Raw genomic sequence first — 19,230 nt, forward strand, 5'->3', positions numbered from 1 at the left:
CGACTGGTCCTGGCTAAGTTAACGCTGACATGTTAACCCTGCTAATTGGTAATGTTACCAGAGGACCAGGCAACAAGCGGGCTCCGGCTGTTTACAACATGTAGGCTGTTCAGTCATAGCTGACAACGGTGAATTATTTGAAGCCAAGAGAGGGAGGCTGTAAATCGGGAAGAGAGGACCGTGAGTTTGCAGTGTGTTTAGCGATTGTTGCCGTAATTCTAAGAAAATGAAGTGCATTCAGTAGGGTGGAGAGGATGGCAAGGTTAATGTGTTTTTAGCAGTTCCTACCGTAATTCTAAGCCGAAAAAGTGTGCCTGTCAGTTGGGTAGAGAGATCTGCGTGAGCACAGGCTTTTATGACTGTCAATATAGCCAGGATCTAACATTAGCTACTCCGCTGTGCTGTGAAGAAATGTCTGGCTATGTGAGACAGGCGTCTAGCAACGGATGCTGTGGTCTCAGACTGGCAACCTCCGAGAACTTCGAGTTGGGGAGGAGGGGGCGAGGGAGACGACTCTCTCCAGTATTTTGAATTTGTACTTTTATTTTAAACACTAGCTGTCAATATTACATATTGCACCTTTAACTGGACTGTTATGTTTTTACTGCTAAAGATCGGTTGCTTTGGAAGAACAGCTTGTGACAGAAAGTTATGCAACAACATTTGCCATTGCCAACCACTGTCACAGAAGAGGTTTGAAACCAAATGCAGCCGTGTGCCAGCAACACAGAGTGTGGATGATTGGAAAAGTAAAACTGACGCGTCAACCAGTGCATTTATACTCCTTAGATATAAGGGGTAATTATTTACACAGTCTTGATGAAATCAACAACAAACAAGGCTAATCTAAGTTTAAAATTAGATTTGGCTACTGACAGAGTCCAGTCAAATACCATATGATGCTAACATGCCGTAAACATCCATCAAGTGGTATTTTATGAAACCCACTCTGCTAACATTGCTTTTCTCATTATTGATTCCCTCTCGTACATTCCTGTCATCCATACAATCCCAGCTTAATGACATTATGCCCCAGCATCCAAAGCCATTCATACACAATCAATATAACAGCATGAGTCTTTCCATCAGCGTTTTTTAACATTGCAAAATGGTGTTTGTTTGTGTGTGTGTGTGTGTGTGTGTGTGTGTGTGTGTGTGTGTGTGTGTGTGTGTGTGTGTGTGTGTGTGTGTGTGTGTGTTATAAAGCCTGTCCTGTGTTTCCATCCTACCGCTGTTCCACAAATTATAACAGTTAAGTCACGCTCCTGTTTTTCATATTTGCGTCCCTCCCCCAACTGAAACAGAGTGTGTACATGCATACATGTCTATACCTTTGTGATTGTGACAAAATCTGGAACACAACAGGTCATCTCTACAGTGAACTTGCTTACTGAAAACACATTTCCTCTGCATATCCAGTTGTTGGCTTGTGCGTTGATATGCCTATCTATTTCATTCTTCTCTTGTCTGATTGAATTCAGCTTGACAATGGGCTAGGTATCCACCATCAGGTTTGCATTCTGCTGGTTGCATAGTCAGAGTAAGGCTAACAGACTACAAAAGATAAGTTAGCAATCATGGACAAGAAACCAGCAATCTGCATTTAGGAGTGAATGCCAATTGTTTGTAAAAACAAAACAAAAACAAAACTAAAGTGCAGGAAAAAAAGATTTTTTTTTTTCTGTCTTCTTTAGGTTAACCTTTTACATCATATTCATCACTCTATTGTGTACACCTATTCCGTCTAGAAAAGGAGAGGAAAAAGCTTTTCTAACAGCACTAAACTTACACTGTAATGTGTCCAACTTAAGTAAATCAGCACAAAAGCCACTAATACTGTTGACCAAAATATAAAAGCTAACTGAAATGACAGGTCTGTTGGAATAAATAACAATTGGATAAATAACAATTAAGCCTGATTAGACTTGTTTGACCTTACAGTAAAAACCAGCCTCAAATGACCCTAGCCAGCACCTACAAACCCAACCCGCTGTGTCCACTCTGGGCTTAGTGTCAATACACAAAGGAGTGGAGGGGACCACGGGCCACTGTTAGAGAGATCAGAGGAATCAGGAAGGAAGGAGGAATAAGAGTAGAAGGAAAGGGGTAGATGGAGGGTAAAGGACTGGTGATAGAGAGGCAAGCAGTGGGGGGATGGATCCCTTGGCCCAGTGAAGGAGGAAGCAGATGGGGTAGAAAGATAGATGGAGGCAGAAGGGGGCAGATGCCAACAGAGACCGAAAGCTGACTGAAAGAGGGATATGGCCAAACAGGAAAGAGAAACCGACAACGGAGGAAAGGTTGGACGAAAGATAGGGAGGTGGAGGAAAGAGGAGAAGGACCGGAATGAGAAGGGCTAAGGGAGGTAGAGACACAAGAAAAATAAGAGGGAAGAGGTGAGGATGGGTCATCTCTCAGTGGCAGCAGAGAAGTGTAAGGTCATTCACAAGATGAAAGGTATTCATCACTGTGTTACAGGTAAACAAATATGTGTGCGTTACTTCTAGATAGTCATCCGTGCTTGTAGTTAGTGGAACAAAAAACACATAGATCTTCATTTGTTAATAGACACACAAGCTTTAAGACACTCATGCATTTACATGTAGTCGCATGCAACAAATACTGTGGCCCTCAATGCAAACACCAGTCAGAGTGGTTTCATACTTAAACTACATAAAAGTCTGATCATTGTTTAGTTCTGAAGGAAAGACTGTGTATGGATGAGTCTAATACAAGCTGGTGAGTGTGTGTGAACTAATGTCAACTTGTATGTTTATGCTATCATATTTACAAAAACACAAGCTTGCTCCTCGTTTAATTAGTACCGTTAATAATGAATCATTAAACTTAATACCAAATCACAACACAAATATCGAATATGTCCTCACATGTGCAGCAACAGGTTTTGGCTACAAAAATGAATTCAGTTAAGAAGAAAGACATACTGTCTAGTGATGTGTGAAGTTGTGGTTTAGAGTATCAAAAGACATGCCATCTGTAGAATATGACAAAAATATGAGAGTACACTTACCAATTTGCTGTGGTGGTATTTGCAGTATCCACAGTACTTGACATTGTCTGCGTCCGATCCTTGTTCCTCACATAATAACCCTGCAAACTGGGCACTGTGGCGGAGAGTAGTGTAAAGAGAATTTAGGAGATGTAAAAAACAGAACAGAGAAACGTCTTCACCACAATAGGTATCAAACTAACAAGTGATGACCACAAAACAATATTATTTGGAAGCAGAAACAGAATTGGCATAAAAAACATTTGACCACTCTAAATCGGGCTGTGTTGTCATTGCAGTTTGGAATACATGAAAATCTTAATATCCACAGTAACTCTCCTACATTACTCAAAAGTATATAAAATCTACAAGCCGTTCCTTGAGATTGAGTGAGGAACTGAAGAAACAATCTCCTTCTTTGTCTAGTGAGGTTAATGTGATGTGAACGGGTCTCACCATGTGACATGGAAGGCCTGCCTGCAGCCATGTTTGTTGCAGGTCATACAGGCTCCAGTTGCTGCTTTACTCTCTCTGCCCTGGTCCTCACAGATATAACATGTCTACACACACGCACACAGACACGCAGTTAAGAGACCTTTTTCATTTTTTTTAAAACTGACTTGGTCCATCATAATTACACTGTACATGCAATTTTGTGACATGTCTAAATGCATAGAAACATTTTGTTACCTTGTTGTAGCGCTCATGTGGCACAGACTGGAGTACTATGGGCTCCATAGTTGACACATTGGCAAATTCCACTTCAGGTATGTAAAGGGCACAAACTACATGGGCCCAGCCTGCAAAGACACACAGAAAACAACCATCAACCTCTGCACTTACCAGCAAAAGGGAGTTTGTGGCAAATATTTCAGCGTTTACATGAAGATTTATAAACCATTTGTGAAGGGCTTGAATATTAATAAGAGTGAGCAGAATTGATGTATAATATCCACTCGTTTAATTTGTTGGTTGCAAGTTGCAAAGAACTGAATGGCTGAAGAATACAATACTTATACATTGCTAACAGCATTTTATCAGCTGGGTAAAACAAAAAACTGCTTTTTTTCCTGCACATTCTTTAGAGTTGTAACTCATGGCACACACTCCAAAAATGTGAAGTCTCTGCACTAAATGCATAACTGACGTTGATACACTTCTGTGTTTGGTCTGGTATATTTGTGTTGGTGGGAACACTGCTATTTGACTATAGTCCAATACAACAACTGACTAAGTGCATTGAACAAATTAACAACTGGATGTGCCAGAACTTTCTTAAATTAAATGAAGAAAAAACTGAGGTGGTTGTTTTTGGAGCAAAAGAGGAACGATTAAAAGTCAGCACTCAGCTTCAAACGATAATGTTAAAAACAACAGACAAAGCCAGAAATCTTGGTGTAGTCATAGACTCAGACCTGAATTTTAACAGCCACATTAAGACAATTACAAAGTCAGCCTATTACCACCTTAAAAATATATCAAGGGTTAAAGGACTTATGTCTCAGCAGGACTTGGAAAAACTTGTCCATGCTTTTATCTTCAGTAGACTTGACTACTGTAACGGAGTCTTTACAGGTCTCCCTAAAAAAATCAATCAGACAGCTGCAGCTGATTCAGAACGCTGCTGCTCGAGTCCTCACTAAGACCAAGAAAGTGGATCACATCACTCCAGTACTGAAGTCTTTACACTGGCTTCCAGTGCCTCAAAGAATTGATTTCAAAATACTTTTGCTGGTTTATAAATCACTAAACGGTTTAGGGCCAAAACACATTTCTGATCTGCTACAGTATGAACCACCCAGACCTCTCAGGTCGTCTGGGACAGGTCTGCTTGTTGTCCCCAGAGTCAGAACTAAACAGGGGGAAACAGCGTTTAGTTTTTATGCTCCACATATCTGGAACAAACTCCCAGAAAACTGCAGGTCTGCCGCAACTCTCAGTTCTTTTAAATCAAGGCTGAAGACCTATCTTTTTAATGTTGCCATTCTTTAAATAACTGTTCATTTCTTATAATGAAGTTGCATTGTTGACACTGTATGACAATCTATATAAGCATAAAAAGAGAAATTCCTATTTTATCTGCTTTTATATATTTAACTGTTTTAACTGCTCTTCAATGTTTAATTTCTTATACTGCACTGTAACTTTTATTCTCGTATTTTATCTGTTTTAAATTTTTTAATCTGTTTTCATGTAAAACACTTTGAATTGCCCTGTTGCTGAAATGTGCTATACAAATAAAGCTGCCTTGCCTTGCCTTGCCTTGAACTGGTGTGGATCAAACAAAAAACGACAGACCACAGGGGTTAAAGCAAAAAAACATTTCTGAGCCTGAAATGCTTCCCTGGAGGAAATGTGTACAATGTATTGAATTAAGTATTATATAAATGTAAAACTGCACTTTAAGCCCTGAGACCATGATGGCCCCTTCTCACCCATCATGTTGCACTACATACATCATCTCCTCTGACTCTATCTGCACAGTTTTACTGGATAAAGTCAGTCCATGAAACTTTAAAACGTTTGGTTTGTTGTCAATGTGAACCCAAAATGGCCCAGACCAAAAGGCAATGACGGATATTACTTCTTTGGCCCAAACCAAGAGAACCAAACACAAACTAAATGGGGTCTGGACTTGCCAAATTGCAGTTTTGGTTACTTTACATATTGAACATACATTCACTTTTCAACTTTGAAATGCTGAGTCGTAAATGTTTTAAATTTGCAACTGGGTAGTTAATCTATCTAAGTAGCTGTTTATTGAGCCCTAACACACACAGCTGCCTGTCAGTGAAGACAAACTGGGGGCAGTAGAATGACAGAGGGGCATGGTGGAATTGACGACAAGCTGAGGAGGAGCAGAAGGCGGTCAATGGGAGGTCAAATGGAGGTGGGAGTCTCCTGCTACGCTGGAGGTGTCTGTTATTCCCCATTGTGGAAACAAAAACAGGCTTAAACTTACAGTTGAACCCCTGACCTGCCTTTGACCGGGTGAGCGGGACAGGGGAGGAGGGCAGAGGGCGGGACGGAGGGGAGGCAGCGGGTGTGAAATGGGAGCATGTTGTTGTTTTGAAGTCCCTCCAAGAATCTGGAAGAGGCCTATAAAACAGGACTATAAAAGTGGCACAGCCTTTACCCCCCCAAAACCCAACAAAGCATCTCTTTACAAACATGCCTTACTCCAAGAAGTTATCAGAGTCCAATGTGTTGTGGCAATGAGCTTACATTTTGTTGTTTTTAGCGCATTTATGATTTGAAATTAAAAAAGCGCCAAGACTCAAGTTCTTGATAATGCTTTTACGAGTTACTGTTAACTTTATTTCATGTTTTTCTTATTGTTGCAGGCAATGAACTGCATGTACAGTGAAACCACATCAGTACGGAAAAAAAAACAGTTTCAAGCTCTGATTTGCTATACTGTCACATATCTCATATTTCTTAGCACTGACTTGTATGAAGTGAACTTAAATATAAAGATGTGACAGATTATGTTTCGATTATGTGTGCAAATTCTTTCAAATTCTTCAACAGCTGTAAACTTAACTTCTGTCTCCATCTATGCATTTTCTTTCTTCTCTGTTATATGTTAAGATGCTAGATCCAAAACTTGGATCCCTTTGCTTTGCTTTATTACTGTCCCACCTGAAATAACAGCAACTACCGCAGAGATTCAACAAGTGTAGAGGAACTGACAAGATCAGAGAAACGGAGGTAGGGAAAAGAGATGGTGAGAGAAAAATGGGAGGAAAAAGAGAGGGAGAGAGGGGTCATGGGAAGGGTAAAATAAAAGAGAAAGTAGTAAAACGGTGTGTGTTAGTGTTGTCCTGATGCCTCCCTGCAGGCCTGGACACAATCCCACAGCTGTGCCTCTCTCTCTAACTGACTCAAACACACACACACTCACATACACACAGAATATTTACAGTCTCCACCAAGCTGACCTCCCAATGAACCCAGTGAGGAGACTCCTCACAGTCCATGCACTATACCCATCCTGGCCCGCCCCCTCATACACACACACACACACACACACACACACACAGTAGAGAGAGGCAGCACACACAACAAACAGCAACATAACTCTCCCAGCACGCTCACACCCCTTAAACTTGCCGGTGACACGCAATTAATGACAAAATACAAAAGAGGCTCACACCATATGTGGATGTGTATGTGTGTGTGTTAAGTAGCTGAGAGGGATTCTACCTCCGTTGTCTGTCCTTTTGAGGGCTCCGTCTTTATGGGGACACAGCTCACATCTCTATGGGTAAAGAAGAAACAACAGGTCAGAAACAACCGGTCAACCTCATCTACTTAGGGGGAGGTAAACACAGAAGTATGACAAATATGCCAGTATGTGAGATAAACTGGCAAGGGACCCCGACTTGAGAACAAGGCCAGAAAAGGGAAAACACCCTCACTATCTGCCACCTAAGGTTGTTTCTTTCTCCAAGTGTGTGTGTCTCAGCAAATACAAGTCCTCAGGCAATTTCTGCTGCTCTGAGTCTGACAATTCAACTCTTCCTCAACTCACACATAAGCTGGTGTTGCTCATCTTAAAGCTATGTGTTGTGTTACAAAGAGCACAGTGTGTGTGCAGAAAGACTTCCATGTCCCTTCTTTCCTTACATTTTTCTCCTGCCAATAATTTTCTGCTGCATGTTTGAGTTCACACTTTACACACGCGATAGTAAAAAAGTGCTTCTACTCCACTTCACTATCTTAAAATTCATCTTTCTGAATGCAATTTTAAATATCTGTCTTTAATTTATTACTATTATTGTTTTATTTACAATAAAGTTAAACAGTGCTGTACTGTTAAATACTTTATTTACAATTAAAAGTGTGTAAATACACTTCTCAAATATTTATTCATTAAACAAACAAGGCAGAATCTGGAAGTTGAGTACTTCGCTGCATGCATTTCTCTTTTTCATGACACACTCTGTCAATCAGACAATCACTTATTTTACCAGTTACAGTTATCCGCCAACTTTGCACACAATGTAAATCTTTGTGAATACACACGCATATAATCACCAGCTCGTTTAAATACTTTCATTTAAGTATATTGTTATTATCTTTGAAGGAACACCTCGAACATTTGTCAGTTGAGAGTTGCGCAGCCTGGAATGCTGGACAAACACGAGAATAAAGCTTTACACATCAGCTGCGATGTAAAGATTTTGTACACTTTGACTCTGCTTTGCAATGTTCAAAGCATTTACATGTACTTAAATGACCTGGTCACTGTCGCATTTCTCCCCTAAACTCATTTCTTACATGCCATGTAAATAAGAAACCTGGTTTTCCTCATCAGGTAACAGGTTAGAGGAAAACCTAGTAAGCCCGCTAAATTTCTGCAGGAGAAACTTTGGCCTGTGCGCACACACGAATACAGCAAACTCAGCAGATCATTCCAAGCACCTGTATCAACAACTAAGCAAGTAAATCTTGTCCTGACAAAATCTCGACAGGTCCTAGTAGTTTGCCGAGGTCATAATAAGTTGAAACTCAGCCAGCCATACCAGTTTGTGGCTTTTGCACAAAGAACATGTACAATATTTAAACTCTTTTGGTCCTAAGTGACATGTGTCTGTGGAGAGAGAGCGGGTCAGTCCAGCAATTGTTGTAAATGCAGCACTTTCCGGGGCCACGTTCCTGCCTGGACAGTAACATTTTCATGAGCTGTCATAATGCAGACTAGATAGCTTAATGCTTGCACACCATAGCATGCCACACACAATGCATTGCATTTAGTAGAGTTGCTAAACTGGACACTCTCAAACAACATTTGAGATCATCTTTTATAGAGCCTTTCAATCGGGATTAAATATTATTTGGTGACATATGATGGTAACTGGTGCAGAACAGATTGTGGGCTGACAGGCAGGCTAAGGTCAAAGGACAGCAGGACGAGGCACATGCCACAGATAATGCTGCTGGAACAGGCGGTTGCTCCACAAAAAGAGGCAGCAGCAGGCAGGTCTGTGCAGACCTCAAATATAATTTCTCTCGATAGAATGCCTATTATAACGCAGCTTCTGCTGTATAAAGATTTAAGATGAAACGATAGACATTGTGGAATGAACAACACAAACAAGCTTTCGAGTCTCACTAATGAGTTAAACAATGATACTATTGCTCTGTGATAAAAACGTGTGCTTGTGTGTTCTTAGGTTCCTTGTTTTAAAAAAAGCCAAAGGGAGGCTTTATGAAGTCAATTCTTTATAATGTAACTGACAGCTTCCAATACATCTGAAATGGGGCTGACCCCTGAAGAAGAAATCTTTGAAACGTCAGTCGGCGAGATCCTTCAAGTCGAGCAGTCGTTCAGCGACGATTACAGGCAGTGAAATTTAAAAATGGAAGAAGTGAAGCTGTGGCGTTATGTGCTGCCGTTGTCAATATGGGAGTTAATAAAAGTGTGTTGGCCTTCCTGGTTCACGCTGGTTCAGATTACGGAGCCTCCATGTTTTAATTGTATTTTCCTCGGCTACAGTAGTTGGCACGCATTAGCTCGGAGGGCTTGGCTTGTTAACTTTATAACGCAAAGGTCTTTGTCACATTGAACATCCTGCCGAACCCAGTTTAAAGAGTAGGCATTTCAATAAAGTGTTGCTTGATACCGAATACCTGAAACGATAGTCAGAATAGTCGAATATTCGTATTGAAGAGCCAAATCTGATTTGACTGATACAATTTGAATCGGTTACACTGTGGTAAACCACACATATCCAGGAAGCCATACAGTAAGGCTGGGCAGTATGCCAATATTTGTTGTTTGTCATCTACCACTGTAATTGCATAGGAAGATTTTTTATCTTAAAGTAGTAATAAACAGTCCTGTCAAATAAACAAACAAAAAACTGCCCCCAAAACACTATGCTAGGGCACTATGATTTCCGTGATGCGGAAAACGCGGACGGAATCACGGAATCTACACATGAAAACAGAATTCTCTTATACACGCGGAATCGCACGGAATTTGCATATATTTTGTTGACATTAAATAAACGATTATTTTTTTTTTTTTTTTTACTTCCTTCTCATTTTTCAGTTTAAGAGAGAAGACACACCAGCCCGATAATCGGGCGTCAGGCCGTCTGATCTCGAGGTCCGTGACTCGAGTCTGTTCAGTGTGTCCCGTGCCGTCGGCCGTCCGAGGAGCCGTCGGCATTCGGCGGATGAGCCTCTCAAAATCTGACGAAAATCTTTTAAACTGACCTTTGTCAGTGAGGTCAGTTGTGTATCTGAAATGAAGACAGATTCAGAAACTGCACGGCCTATTTCTCGCTTAAAATGTTTTCAGAAACACGTTTCGGTGAACTATTTTAGTACAATATGAGATCGTATTCTGAACAAGCCGTCATGACAGTCTGGCTGTGAATTTCCGGAGAAAAAAAGAACCACGTGAAGCGTTCGTCCAATCAGCTGCCGGTTTTCATTTTCTGGTAAATAATCAGACTGTTAATGGAAACAATACAGAGCAGCGCCGCCTGCTGCTATGGAGACATATTACGTTTCGCGTACGTGCAGAGCGTACGCTCAAGTCGGCGTCGCCTCAGTGTGTTCTGAGGCATTTTTTGGACCTCGGGACCCGACTGATCAGTCCGACTGGCTTTTCTGCCGACGGTTGGCCCGTCTGGTTGGTGCGTCAGGGCCCTTAAACAACAAGCGTAGAAAGGTCTCTACCTAAACCGTGGCCAAATGGCATTGTTAAACATGTTGCCTAGTAACCATACGTCCTCACGTTCACGTTGTGAGTTTGTTGGGGGGAAAAAATGTCGAAGCGAAAAAATTAACAAACTCTCAATTGACTGCTAAATACCGGGCTGAACAATACCCCAACGACTACTATGAGTCTGGACAACAACTGTTTTGTAAGTTTTGTCAACATACTGGACCCGCAAAGACACACGTAACGACCATTTGAAATCAAAAGTTCATCTCAAGAACAAAGCTAAATCCACAGCGGGCAAATCCCTCCAGGTTACCATTGAGGCAACGACTAAATCAATAGATGCAAGGCGTGAGTTTGTGGAAGATTTTGTTGCAATGTGTGCTGAAGGATACGTCCGTTTCTTGTTAAACATTGCAAGCAAGGAGGTGCACTCCCAGAAAACGCCAGCAGCCTGAGGCAGACCCGCCTGCCGCGGGTCTTTGACCAGCACATGCAAAAAGTGCTGCAAGAGATCCGTGGAAAGAAAACCTCCGAAAAACGAAACCTCCGACAACCGAGATCGCAGTGTCCTCAACATTGTTATAGGTGAGCATCCAAAGCTTTTATTTAGGTAATTTTGAATGTGCTTTGCTGAATATATTAACAGTTTAAATAAAAAAGCTGAATTGTGAGTTTGTGTCACTGACTTTTTAAAGGTCAATACTGCTTAGAAGTGATAAGAAAACAAGCAAATCCGAAAAATTCTAAAGGGCTAAAAATAAATCCGAAAACACGGAATTTGAAAAATGACTATGCATGTTATTTTCAATTAGATAGTTAGAGAATAAGATTTCCCCCGAGCAGTCCACTGTAATGATCTTCAACTGGACAACATGACATTTTCCATAACTGACATAGCAAGTGTTACTGCAACCAACGGTAATAAAGTGGGTTTTGGCTATCAATTTGTTATCAACCAGTCCTGCTGTGTAGGCTGCCAACAAATATTAGGCATTACAGGCCATCTTAAATAATGACTCCTCCCTTGCTTTGTGTTTCCTCAAATAAATACTCAGAAACATTGGACACCTCATATTCTGGACCTACTCAGAGAAATGTTCTCATCAGCACAAGATATGATATTAACTACCCATGATATGATATGATAATGACAACAGTACAATGTTTTCAACATGCATCATGTTATTGTAACTGTTTTGTTTCAAGCCCTCTGAACAGGCTGATGATACAAGATCCAACATTTCCCTATTTTCTTGGCACATTTATAAATGATACCACTGTTAAAGAGCATGAGGTCTACCATCTTTGCCAGACAGTCTTGTTACTCCAGGAGTTTACTCATAAATGATGAATGGATAGATAGATTATGTGACTTACCACACGGGCTGCTCTCTCTTGAGATTCACACTTTCTGCAGAACCAAGGACCAGTGGGCACCTGCACGATGCCATAACAGGCTGAAGAGAGGGGGGTGTTTAAAGTAAGTCATCACAACCACAACAAAATACCACATTTTATATAACAGAATACATTTACACAGTGATAATGAAACCACACTAAACCTGACGACACCTGATAACATCTTTACAATATCACACAATCGCCACTTCCAACAATGTTTGTGCCGGAAAGCAAACTTGTGACTAAACTAGTTTGAATGCAGAACTTAACAGTGTTTTGATCTGACAGACTGTTGAACACACAGTTGTTTTTTATATCACTCTACAGTGACAGCTGACATAGTTTTCCTGCACTACAAAATATTTAAGCCCCTGGGACAATGGCAGAATCACTGGTAATGCATTGTTAATGTCAAGACATGTAAGCATCAATGACAATGCTTATACGTCACCATCAAATAGCCCACAACCTTGACCTCCTCCACACATTTCTCTGTTACTCACTGCTTTGTGGATGCAACATGAAGAGGGCCACAAGGTCTCTTTACTTTCATGCACTCTACGAAGTTCGTTCAACCCTTAATATTTTGACACTGCATTAGCAAACAATATGATATGTATACACGTTGGACTGCAACTTAAAAAAACACACAAACTGATTTCACTGATGCTTGAGTGACTCAGACTTGAAGTTGCAGTACAGGCGGTGCTATCCTATACAGCAGCACGACCCTAAATAGCCTACCTCTACACAGCTATAATACAGATTTCTGAGAACAAAACTCCCAATGCAGACAAAGCATCAAGTACCAGTTGGTTAGGATTAGTGTTGGGCATCGAGAACCGATTCCTACTTGAAATCGTTTCAAAAATTACGATTCCAGTGGAATCGTTTCTTTATTGGAATCGTTTGGAGGATTTGGTTTCAAATCTGATCATGGGTTCCAAATTTAACATGCGCAAGTTTTGGTTTCCGTAGCGGCCAGGCGCTTGTTGTGTTGCAGCCATGGAGCACAGTAAGCGGCGCTCTAGTGTGGCTTTATTTTACATTGAAAAAGCCCTGTAAAACTGCAACCCACCATTGAATCAAAATAAAACTTTCCTCTTATTTGTGAAATAAGCATGTGACCCGTTTCAATTCCACCCCTCAAAGAATCAGAATCGAGAATCGATAAGAACCGGAATCGAAAGGAAGAATCACAATTGGAATCAGAATTGTTAAAATCCAAACGATGGCCAACCCTAGTTAGGATATTCTGCACACATTGTAATTGACTAATTTTAATAAATATGGCTGGCTTATCCAATTAAGATTTGTATTCATTGCCATGCTAACCGATGAAACAGAGTATGTGATCTTTGTTATTTTAAGCTTTTCTGTAAGATTCAGAGGAGCACTCAAACACACAAGAGACATGTTTTTATTCATCATAAATGTGTTAACAAATGTTAAGAAGAGACTGGGAAGGGATATAGAAAAAGTGAAAACATAAATTATACTTTAGTTTGAATGCCATGATTTAGACTAATAACACTTTGACTATGTTGCTGATGGAGGCTTTTGTCCAGCAATGGGGGGGACGGGGGACGGTGACAGATCAGAAAATATTCTACACACTAATTATAATAATTTCACATTTGAAGTTGAGGATGCTCAACAGTCTTGACTGATGTCTCTAAGTAAATGTCTTGCTTTGTTTTCCATGTGCATTGCAATGCAATATTACAACTTATTGCAGAGTACAATTTAAATTGCATGTATCTTCCAAAATGTTCTTTCAACATTAGTAAATAGTGTATATTATATTATATATGATTATATCTCAGTGAAGCATTCCTGGCTCTTTTTTTTATGCATCTCTTCTATGTATTAAATACATGCCACTGTTCTGACCCCAAAACTATTCAAATAAAAAAATGCAGATTAATGTCTGTTGATCATTTGACATTGTTGAATGTTGCTTGTCAATCGTATCTGGCAAACATATGTTTGCTGTCATAACAGTGATAAAGGGGCAGATCTGATCAAGGTAATGCATGAAATGACAGAGTCCTGTAGCTTACCTGAATCAAAAGCCTGTCTATTTCTGACTAATAGCTTGTCTGCTACCAGTAATTTACAAGAGGAAGGTGAAGTACCGTCCAACCATACTAGATGTGTCTCTGCAAAGTAGTATGTATACATTAAATAAATTATACAATGTGCTGCATAGTTAATTATTAAACCAAATAAATTTAACCAGACCACATTTGGGAAGTGATTGGATGTTTAACAGAGGGATCATGTTTTGATAAGCGTTTAATCTGTGGTCCAATCGCTGCTTTCAATATTAGGTAATACTTTGTATTGAAGCTTCAAAACTCAACTTTCATTTTGGAAAGAGCTTTTGATAATAGAATATGTTATACAATGCTTGGTGGGGTACATTTGATATTAAGAGTATCACAATTTACTAAAAAAAATAATTCCCCTGTCTAGTTTCAAAATACACTTAATCTTAGGCAAACTGATAAAGTACGTTTATGTCGTCATAAAGCCTGGCAGGCTGAGATAATGTGATGCAACCGTAATGTGAAATATTAATTTGACACGATTGTGTCTTATAATAACATAATAAGTCATGTTACTAATACTGCTTAGGGTTAGTTTCTGCAACTAGATCTGAGTCCTGCCATGTATGTAACTGCTGGCTTACAGACATGCTTCTGTCAGACCTCGTTCACAGTCCAAACTCTAACAAATTGTTACAAAAGAACTCGTGTTTCAAGTGCAAACTGCATTTGCATGGGTTAGGAGTTGTTGACATTTCAACAAGTTTTTAGTCTCCCCCTGCGTTTGACAAATGGACACATGGCCAGCTGTTAAATTTGTAAACACTGGACGTCATCATCTGAGTCAGTCTTGGCAGCACTGCCACTATACTAGAAGCTAACATGTAGCCAAATGTTGGACTCCCAACTTAAAAAGCAACGTCTAAATAACTTTACCTCTCTCTATATATATATAAAATGCAGTTTGGACTATTATTTAATAATCAGTGGGCCGTATCACACATTTTAAAGTCCTCGACTGGAGTTTTCCTCTTAACATCTTTTGACAAGAGGAAAGTATCCCTCTAGTATCTCTCTCTATATTCCACATGACAGCTTCTGACAGGAATACACAACAAATAGCATGACTCGAAGCCAGGACGTTTTTTTTTATAAAGCATCGGCCAACTATCGTCTGTATCTGATTAAACAGGCAAAGTTAGCTTCCAAGCCAAAGCAGTGGACAGCCCTGCTGTGTGAGCAGAGGCTGACCTCAGCCTGGCCTTGGTTAGGGCAGTCGCAGGAGGCTCCATATGGAGCGCTACATAACCTTGCAACAAGACTACGCTAGTAGCCTGTAAGCTAACAGCTAACTCCGAACCGAGCTAACAGCACAGCTTACCTTGATGCACGGCGACGTTGCAGCCGTGTCCGTCGCAGTATACCAGCGGGTTTTCCGCCCAGCCTCTCTCGTCAGAGCAAACACAGCAACCGCCGATCATCTCCTTCATATTATTCGTCGACAACTCGTCGTCCGCCGCCAGACAACGCTCGCCGGAGACCATCTACGAAGAAAGCGGACATGCGGAGGAATACGATGTAAAGATAAACCGAAACCTTAGCTGAAGACGCCCCTCTTTCTCCTGCTACGCTGCTTTAGGTCCCACTCGTTCGAAATGTCATGTTTTAAATGTATTTACGTCCCTTTTCGACCCCGTATTTTTTCACCAAAACATCCACTTCACGGCGCGACGGTGAGGAGAAGAGGGGGGACTTCGTTGAGAACCGGAAATGCGTAATGACGCAAGGCGCGTGTATGTGCGTGCCCTCTGACAGGAAGTAAACGACGAATGGGATTGGGTCGCCGAGAGCAACATTCTATTTTGGTTCCACATGGCCGAGATTGTTTGAAACTCTGTAGCACAGAGACTTCACTTTGCTCGATTCACTGTCAACACTGTAGCAACATGGAGGTAGGCAAAAATGTGGTGTATTACTGACAGAGAAATAGGCCTATTAAAAGCAAGATGTTTAGAAAACAGATGTGAATGTTGACTATGTGTTTGAAATTTGTTAACAGCAATGACTGTAATTCTTGATCTGCCCAGTGGACTAAGATACGTGTGTAATGCATAGAGCACAGCTGCATTGAAATTAATAAGAAATAACGTTACTGCTTTTCGCCGTTTTGTAACAATTTACTAGGCCTATTTATCATGTTTGGGTTGTGAGTGTATGGTTGGACAAAACAACACGTCAATTCAACTTGGGATCTTGGAAATTTAATGAGCATTCCATTTTTTTTATTTCCTAAAAAATAAAACAAGGTTGAGTACGGCGATCCCTCTCTGCAATCAAGGGATTTTATAGACTAAATAATTTGTTTGGTTGGTTGATGGTTCAAGCAGACTAAACACACTTACACTTATATTAGTTGTTGCAGTAAATTCTGGACAGCTGCTGATTTTCACTCTCTGGGATTTTTCTACATCTGATTTATTGTATGCTGTCCTATAAGAAGCCATTTGGTTCACTGTCACATCACTATACTACTCTATAGGGCAGAAATTTGTGATTATGCTAGAGGCTTACTCATTCATTTTCAAGCTGTAATGCAGAATGTTTTCCAGATGTCATTTATGTTTGTACATGTGTATCCTTAAAAGTCTCACTTGTAGGTGTTTTATTGCATCTTACTTAACTACTTTAATACAACATGACAGATTGTAAAAAATGTATAGGCTAACTATATTGTCCATTACACCTTTTTTTAACAACAGTTTTACAGTTTTAAAGTCAATGACAACTACAGAGGTTTTCTTTAAAAACATGATAGTCCCTATATACAAAAAAAACTGCATCATAATTTATATGTATATCTACACCTCTGGACAATCAACAGCTTTGGTTAGAACTTACCATTTTCAAGTAATTTCAATAGTTTGTTTTTCACCATGCCATTTAAATATGATTAAGTATGGTAGAAAAATGTGTAGGTCTATTGAGCGTAGAGCCAGTAGGCTGCAGGCAGCAATTTAAAAAGCTGTTCAGTGTAACAATGAATACCTTTTTATCTTAAAAATAACTAAATGGACTTTGAGAATCCTGTGTCAGGCTGCATATCAGACCTGTCAATATACAGCTTTGTTTTGACAGCATCCCCATGCTGTTGCCAAGGATGCTCCCGAACACACACACACTCGCTCACACACACACACACACACACATACACACACACATGCTATTCCAAGCACTCAGCTGCTGCTTGCATCACCAATTTCTCTGAGCGGGCTCCCGCTCTTGGTTTCCAGAGAAACGTAATGACTTGCCAATAATGCACAAGAGCACACGAGCGGCCTCCGTGTAATATGGTGAGCGAGAGGTCCCTGGGAGTGCCTGCCCATTGTTTGCTTTAATTTCAAATTGCTCAAATGCTCCAGTCGACACTGGGCACTGCACTAAAAGGGGGTGTGGGAGGGATGAGGAGCTGGGGAACAGAAAAAAAGTGAGTTGTGTGTGGCAGGGGAAAACCTATTAGAGCTGGAGAGAACAAAGGGAGGCGAAGGAGGGGGCAGCGGTTGTGGAGGGGCCGATACAGCTACTGAAACACTGAAAATGGCAAATGATTTTTACAACTTGCACTTGATTAAGTCAAAGTCTTCACGAATCATAATGTTCCTTGGGTTGTCACAGTAGAGCTTTCTCTGAGACAGAAAATTGCAGTGACACTATCTGCTTCCAACCACTATTGGTAACCTAACAGTTCATATAGCACTCTGAGCTTTTATATAATTTAAAGTATTCTATGATTATATTAATCAGGCAGTACTCTTAGATGCTATATGTTAGAGCTTTGTTGTTTATACTGTACATCAAGTTGGTTTTTGGATGAGGATCTCTAAATCCACTGCAACAGCAGCTAAATTAGCTGTATCACAACCATATTCTCTTGCCGTATAACAGATATAGTTAAGATTTAGAAAACTGAAAAATCTGCATTATTTTTCCACAATGCAAATGTAGTCTATAGAGCAGAACATAGGCTGACTCTGTCAGGGTTTTCAAACATTCTGCCTGTATATTGTGCAAGGTAGCCTATTTCACTTGCACAGTACAGTGGTAAAGTTGGACATGGGTGAGAAAGAGCAGAAATAAACCAAAGACTGAGACCACATCCTTGAAAAACATATTTGATTGTGGTATTTTTCATGTCATTGATTTTGCAGTTTGCAAGCTATTAAGGAAGCTATAGGAACAACAAATGTTCCTATAGCTTTAAAATAAAAAAGGGTTTAATTGGCTTGAATGCTTATTCATAGTCCCTCATATTTTCTGTCATTTTTGGTCTACGTTTAATTGTCAGAAATGTGACCCATCACTTGAGATTTAAAAAGTCAGAGGGCTCTCATGATTGGTTCCTGGGCATGTTTGCATAGGCTGAGTGAAGTGTTGTGGTCTTTCTGTGCAGGATGAGGAACGTGTAAAATACGCTGGGAGGAAAGACATTGGGAAAAGCAGCCCCCACACCCACAGACCTCTATGTAAACAGCATCTGAAATGGCATTGTGTTAAGGCATTGAATGTTGGACACACTTAAATGCCTGCCAGTTATTTATTTTGTGTAATGGTAACTATTCTTTATTGCCTTTCTAACTCCATCTCTTTAAAGGCTTATGTGTTTTCTTGACATTTATAAATTCCCAGAAAGACCCATGAGCAAGGAATGTTTGTTTGAAACATCACCCCAGTAATAAAATCTAAATTTTGTTCTTAAAGTGTGTGTGTGTGTGTGTGTGTGTGTGTGTGTGTGTGTGTGTGTGTGTGTGTGTGTGTGTGTGTGTGTGTGTGTGTGTGTGTGTGTGTGTGTGTGTGTGTGTGTGTGTTGCAGAAAACTAAAGCAGTCTGGGTGGAATGTTTTCACAGACTTAGCTCATAAGCTTCAACAAATGACTACTGACAGCTAAGTATAGGACTTTTATTTTAAAGTAATTGTGTTTTCAAACTGATGCCATATATTTGTTTCCCAATCAATTAATAAATGAGGAATGGGTATTTTTCATGGATGTCATGTAGAATGTAAACTAAACTAATCTATGGCCTTGCTA

General features: G+C 40.2%; 1 protein-coding gene and 1 long non-coding RNA gene across 6 annotated transcripts in view; one reads left to right on the plus strand and one right to left on the minus strand.

The window, feature by feature from the left end:
- mllt10 (MLLT10 histone lysine methyltransferase DOT1L cofactor) overlaps window positions 1-15,909 on the minus strand; it is a 46,927-nt gene extending 31,018 nt beyond the window's left edge. For 4 of the 5 annotated variants that reach the window (XM_036000003.1, XM_035999990.1, XM_031281904.2 and 1 more), the window contains exons 1-6: window positions 15,528-15,909; window positions 12,072-12,151; window positions 7,217-7,271; window positions 3,701-3,810; window positions 3,467-3,570; window positions 3,032-3,125 (exon numbers count right to left, since the gene is read on the minus strand). In XM_036000003.1, the coding sequence (XP_035855896.1) occupies window positions 3,032-3,125; window positions 3,467-3,570; window positions 3,701-3,810; window positions 7,217-7,271; window positions 12,072-12,151; window positions 15,528-15,690 (606 nt within the window). In that variant the 5' untranslated portion in view covers window positions 15,691-15,909. The remainder of the gene's footprint in view (window positions 1-3,031; window positions 3,126-3,466; window positions 3,571-3,700; window positions 3,811-7,216; window positions 7,272-12,071; window positions 12,152-15,527) is intronic. The other variant, XM_036000009.1, reaches the window with a different exon arrangement.
- Window positions 15,910-16,011: 102 nt separating this feature from the next.
- Window positions 16,012-18,892, plus strand: LOC118494809. The gene is made up of 2 exons (XR_004897004.1): window positions 16,012-16,098; window positions 18,594-18,892. It is a non-coding gene; the product is annotated as an uncharacterized LOC118494809 (long non-coding RNA).
- The last annotated feature ends 338 nt before the right edge of the window (window positions 18,893-19,230 follow it).

The sequence above is a fragment of the Sander lucioperca genome, chromosome 1 (genome assembly GCF_008315115.2).
Source record: "Sander lucioperca isolate FBNREF2018 chromosome 1, SLUC_FBN_1.2, whole genome shotgun sequence".
Lineage (NCBI taxonomy): Eukaryota > Metazoa > Chordata > Actinopteri > Perciformes > Percidae > Sander > Sander lucioperca.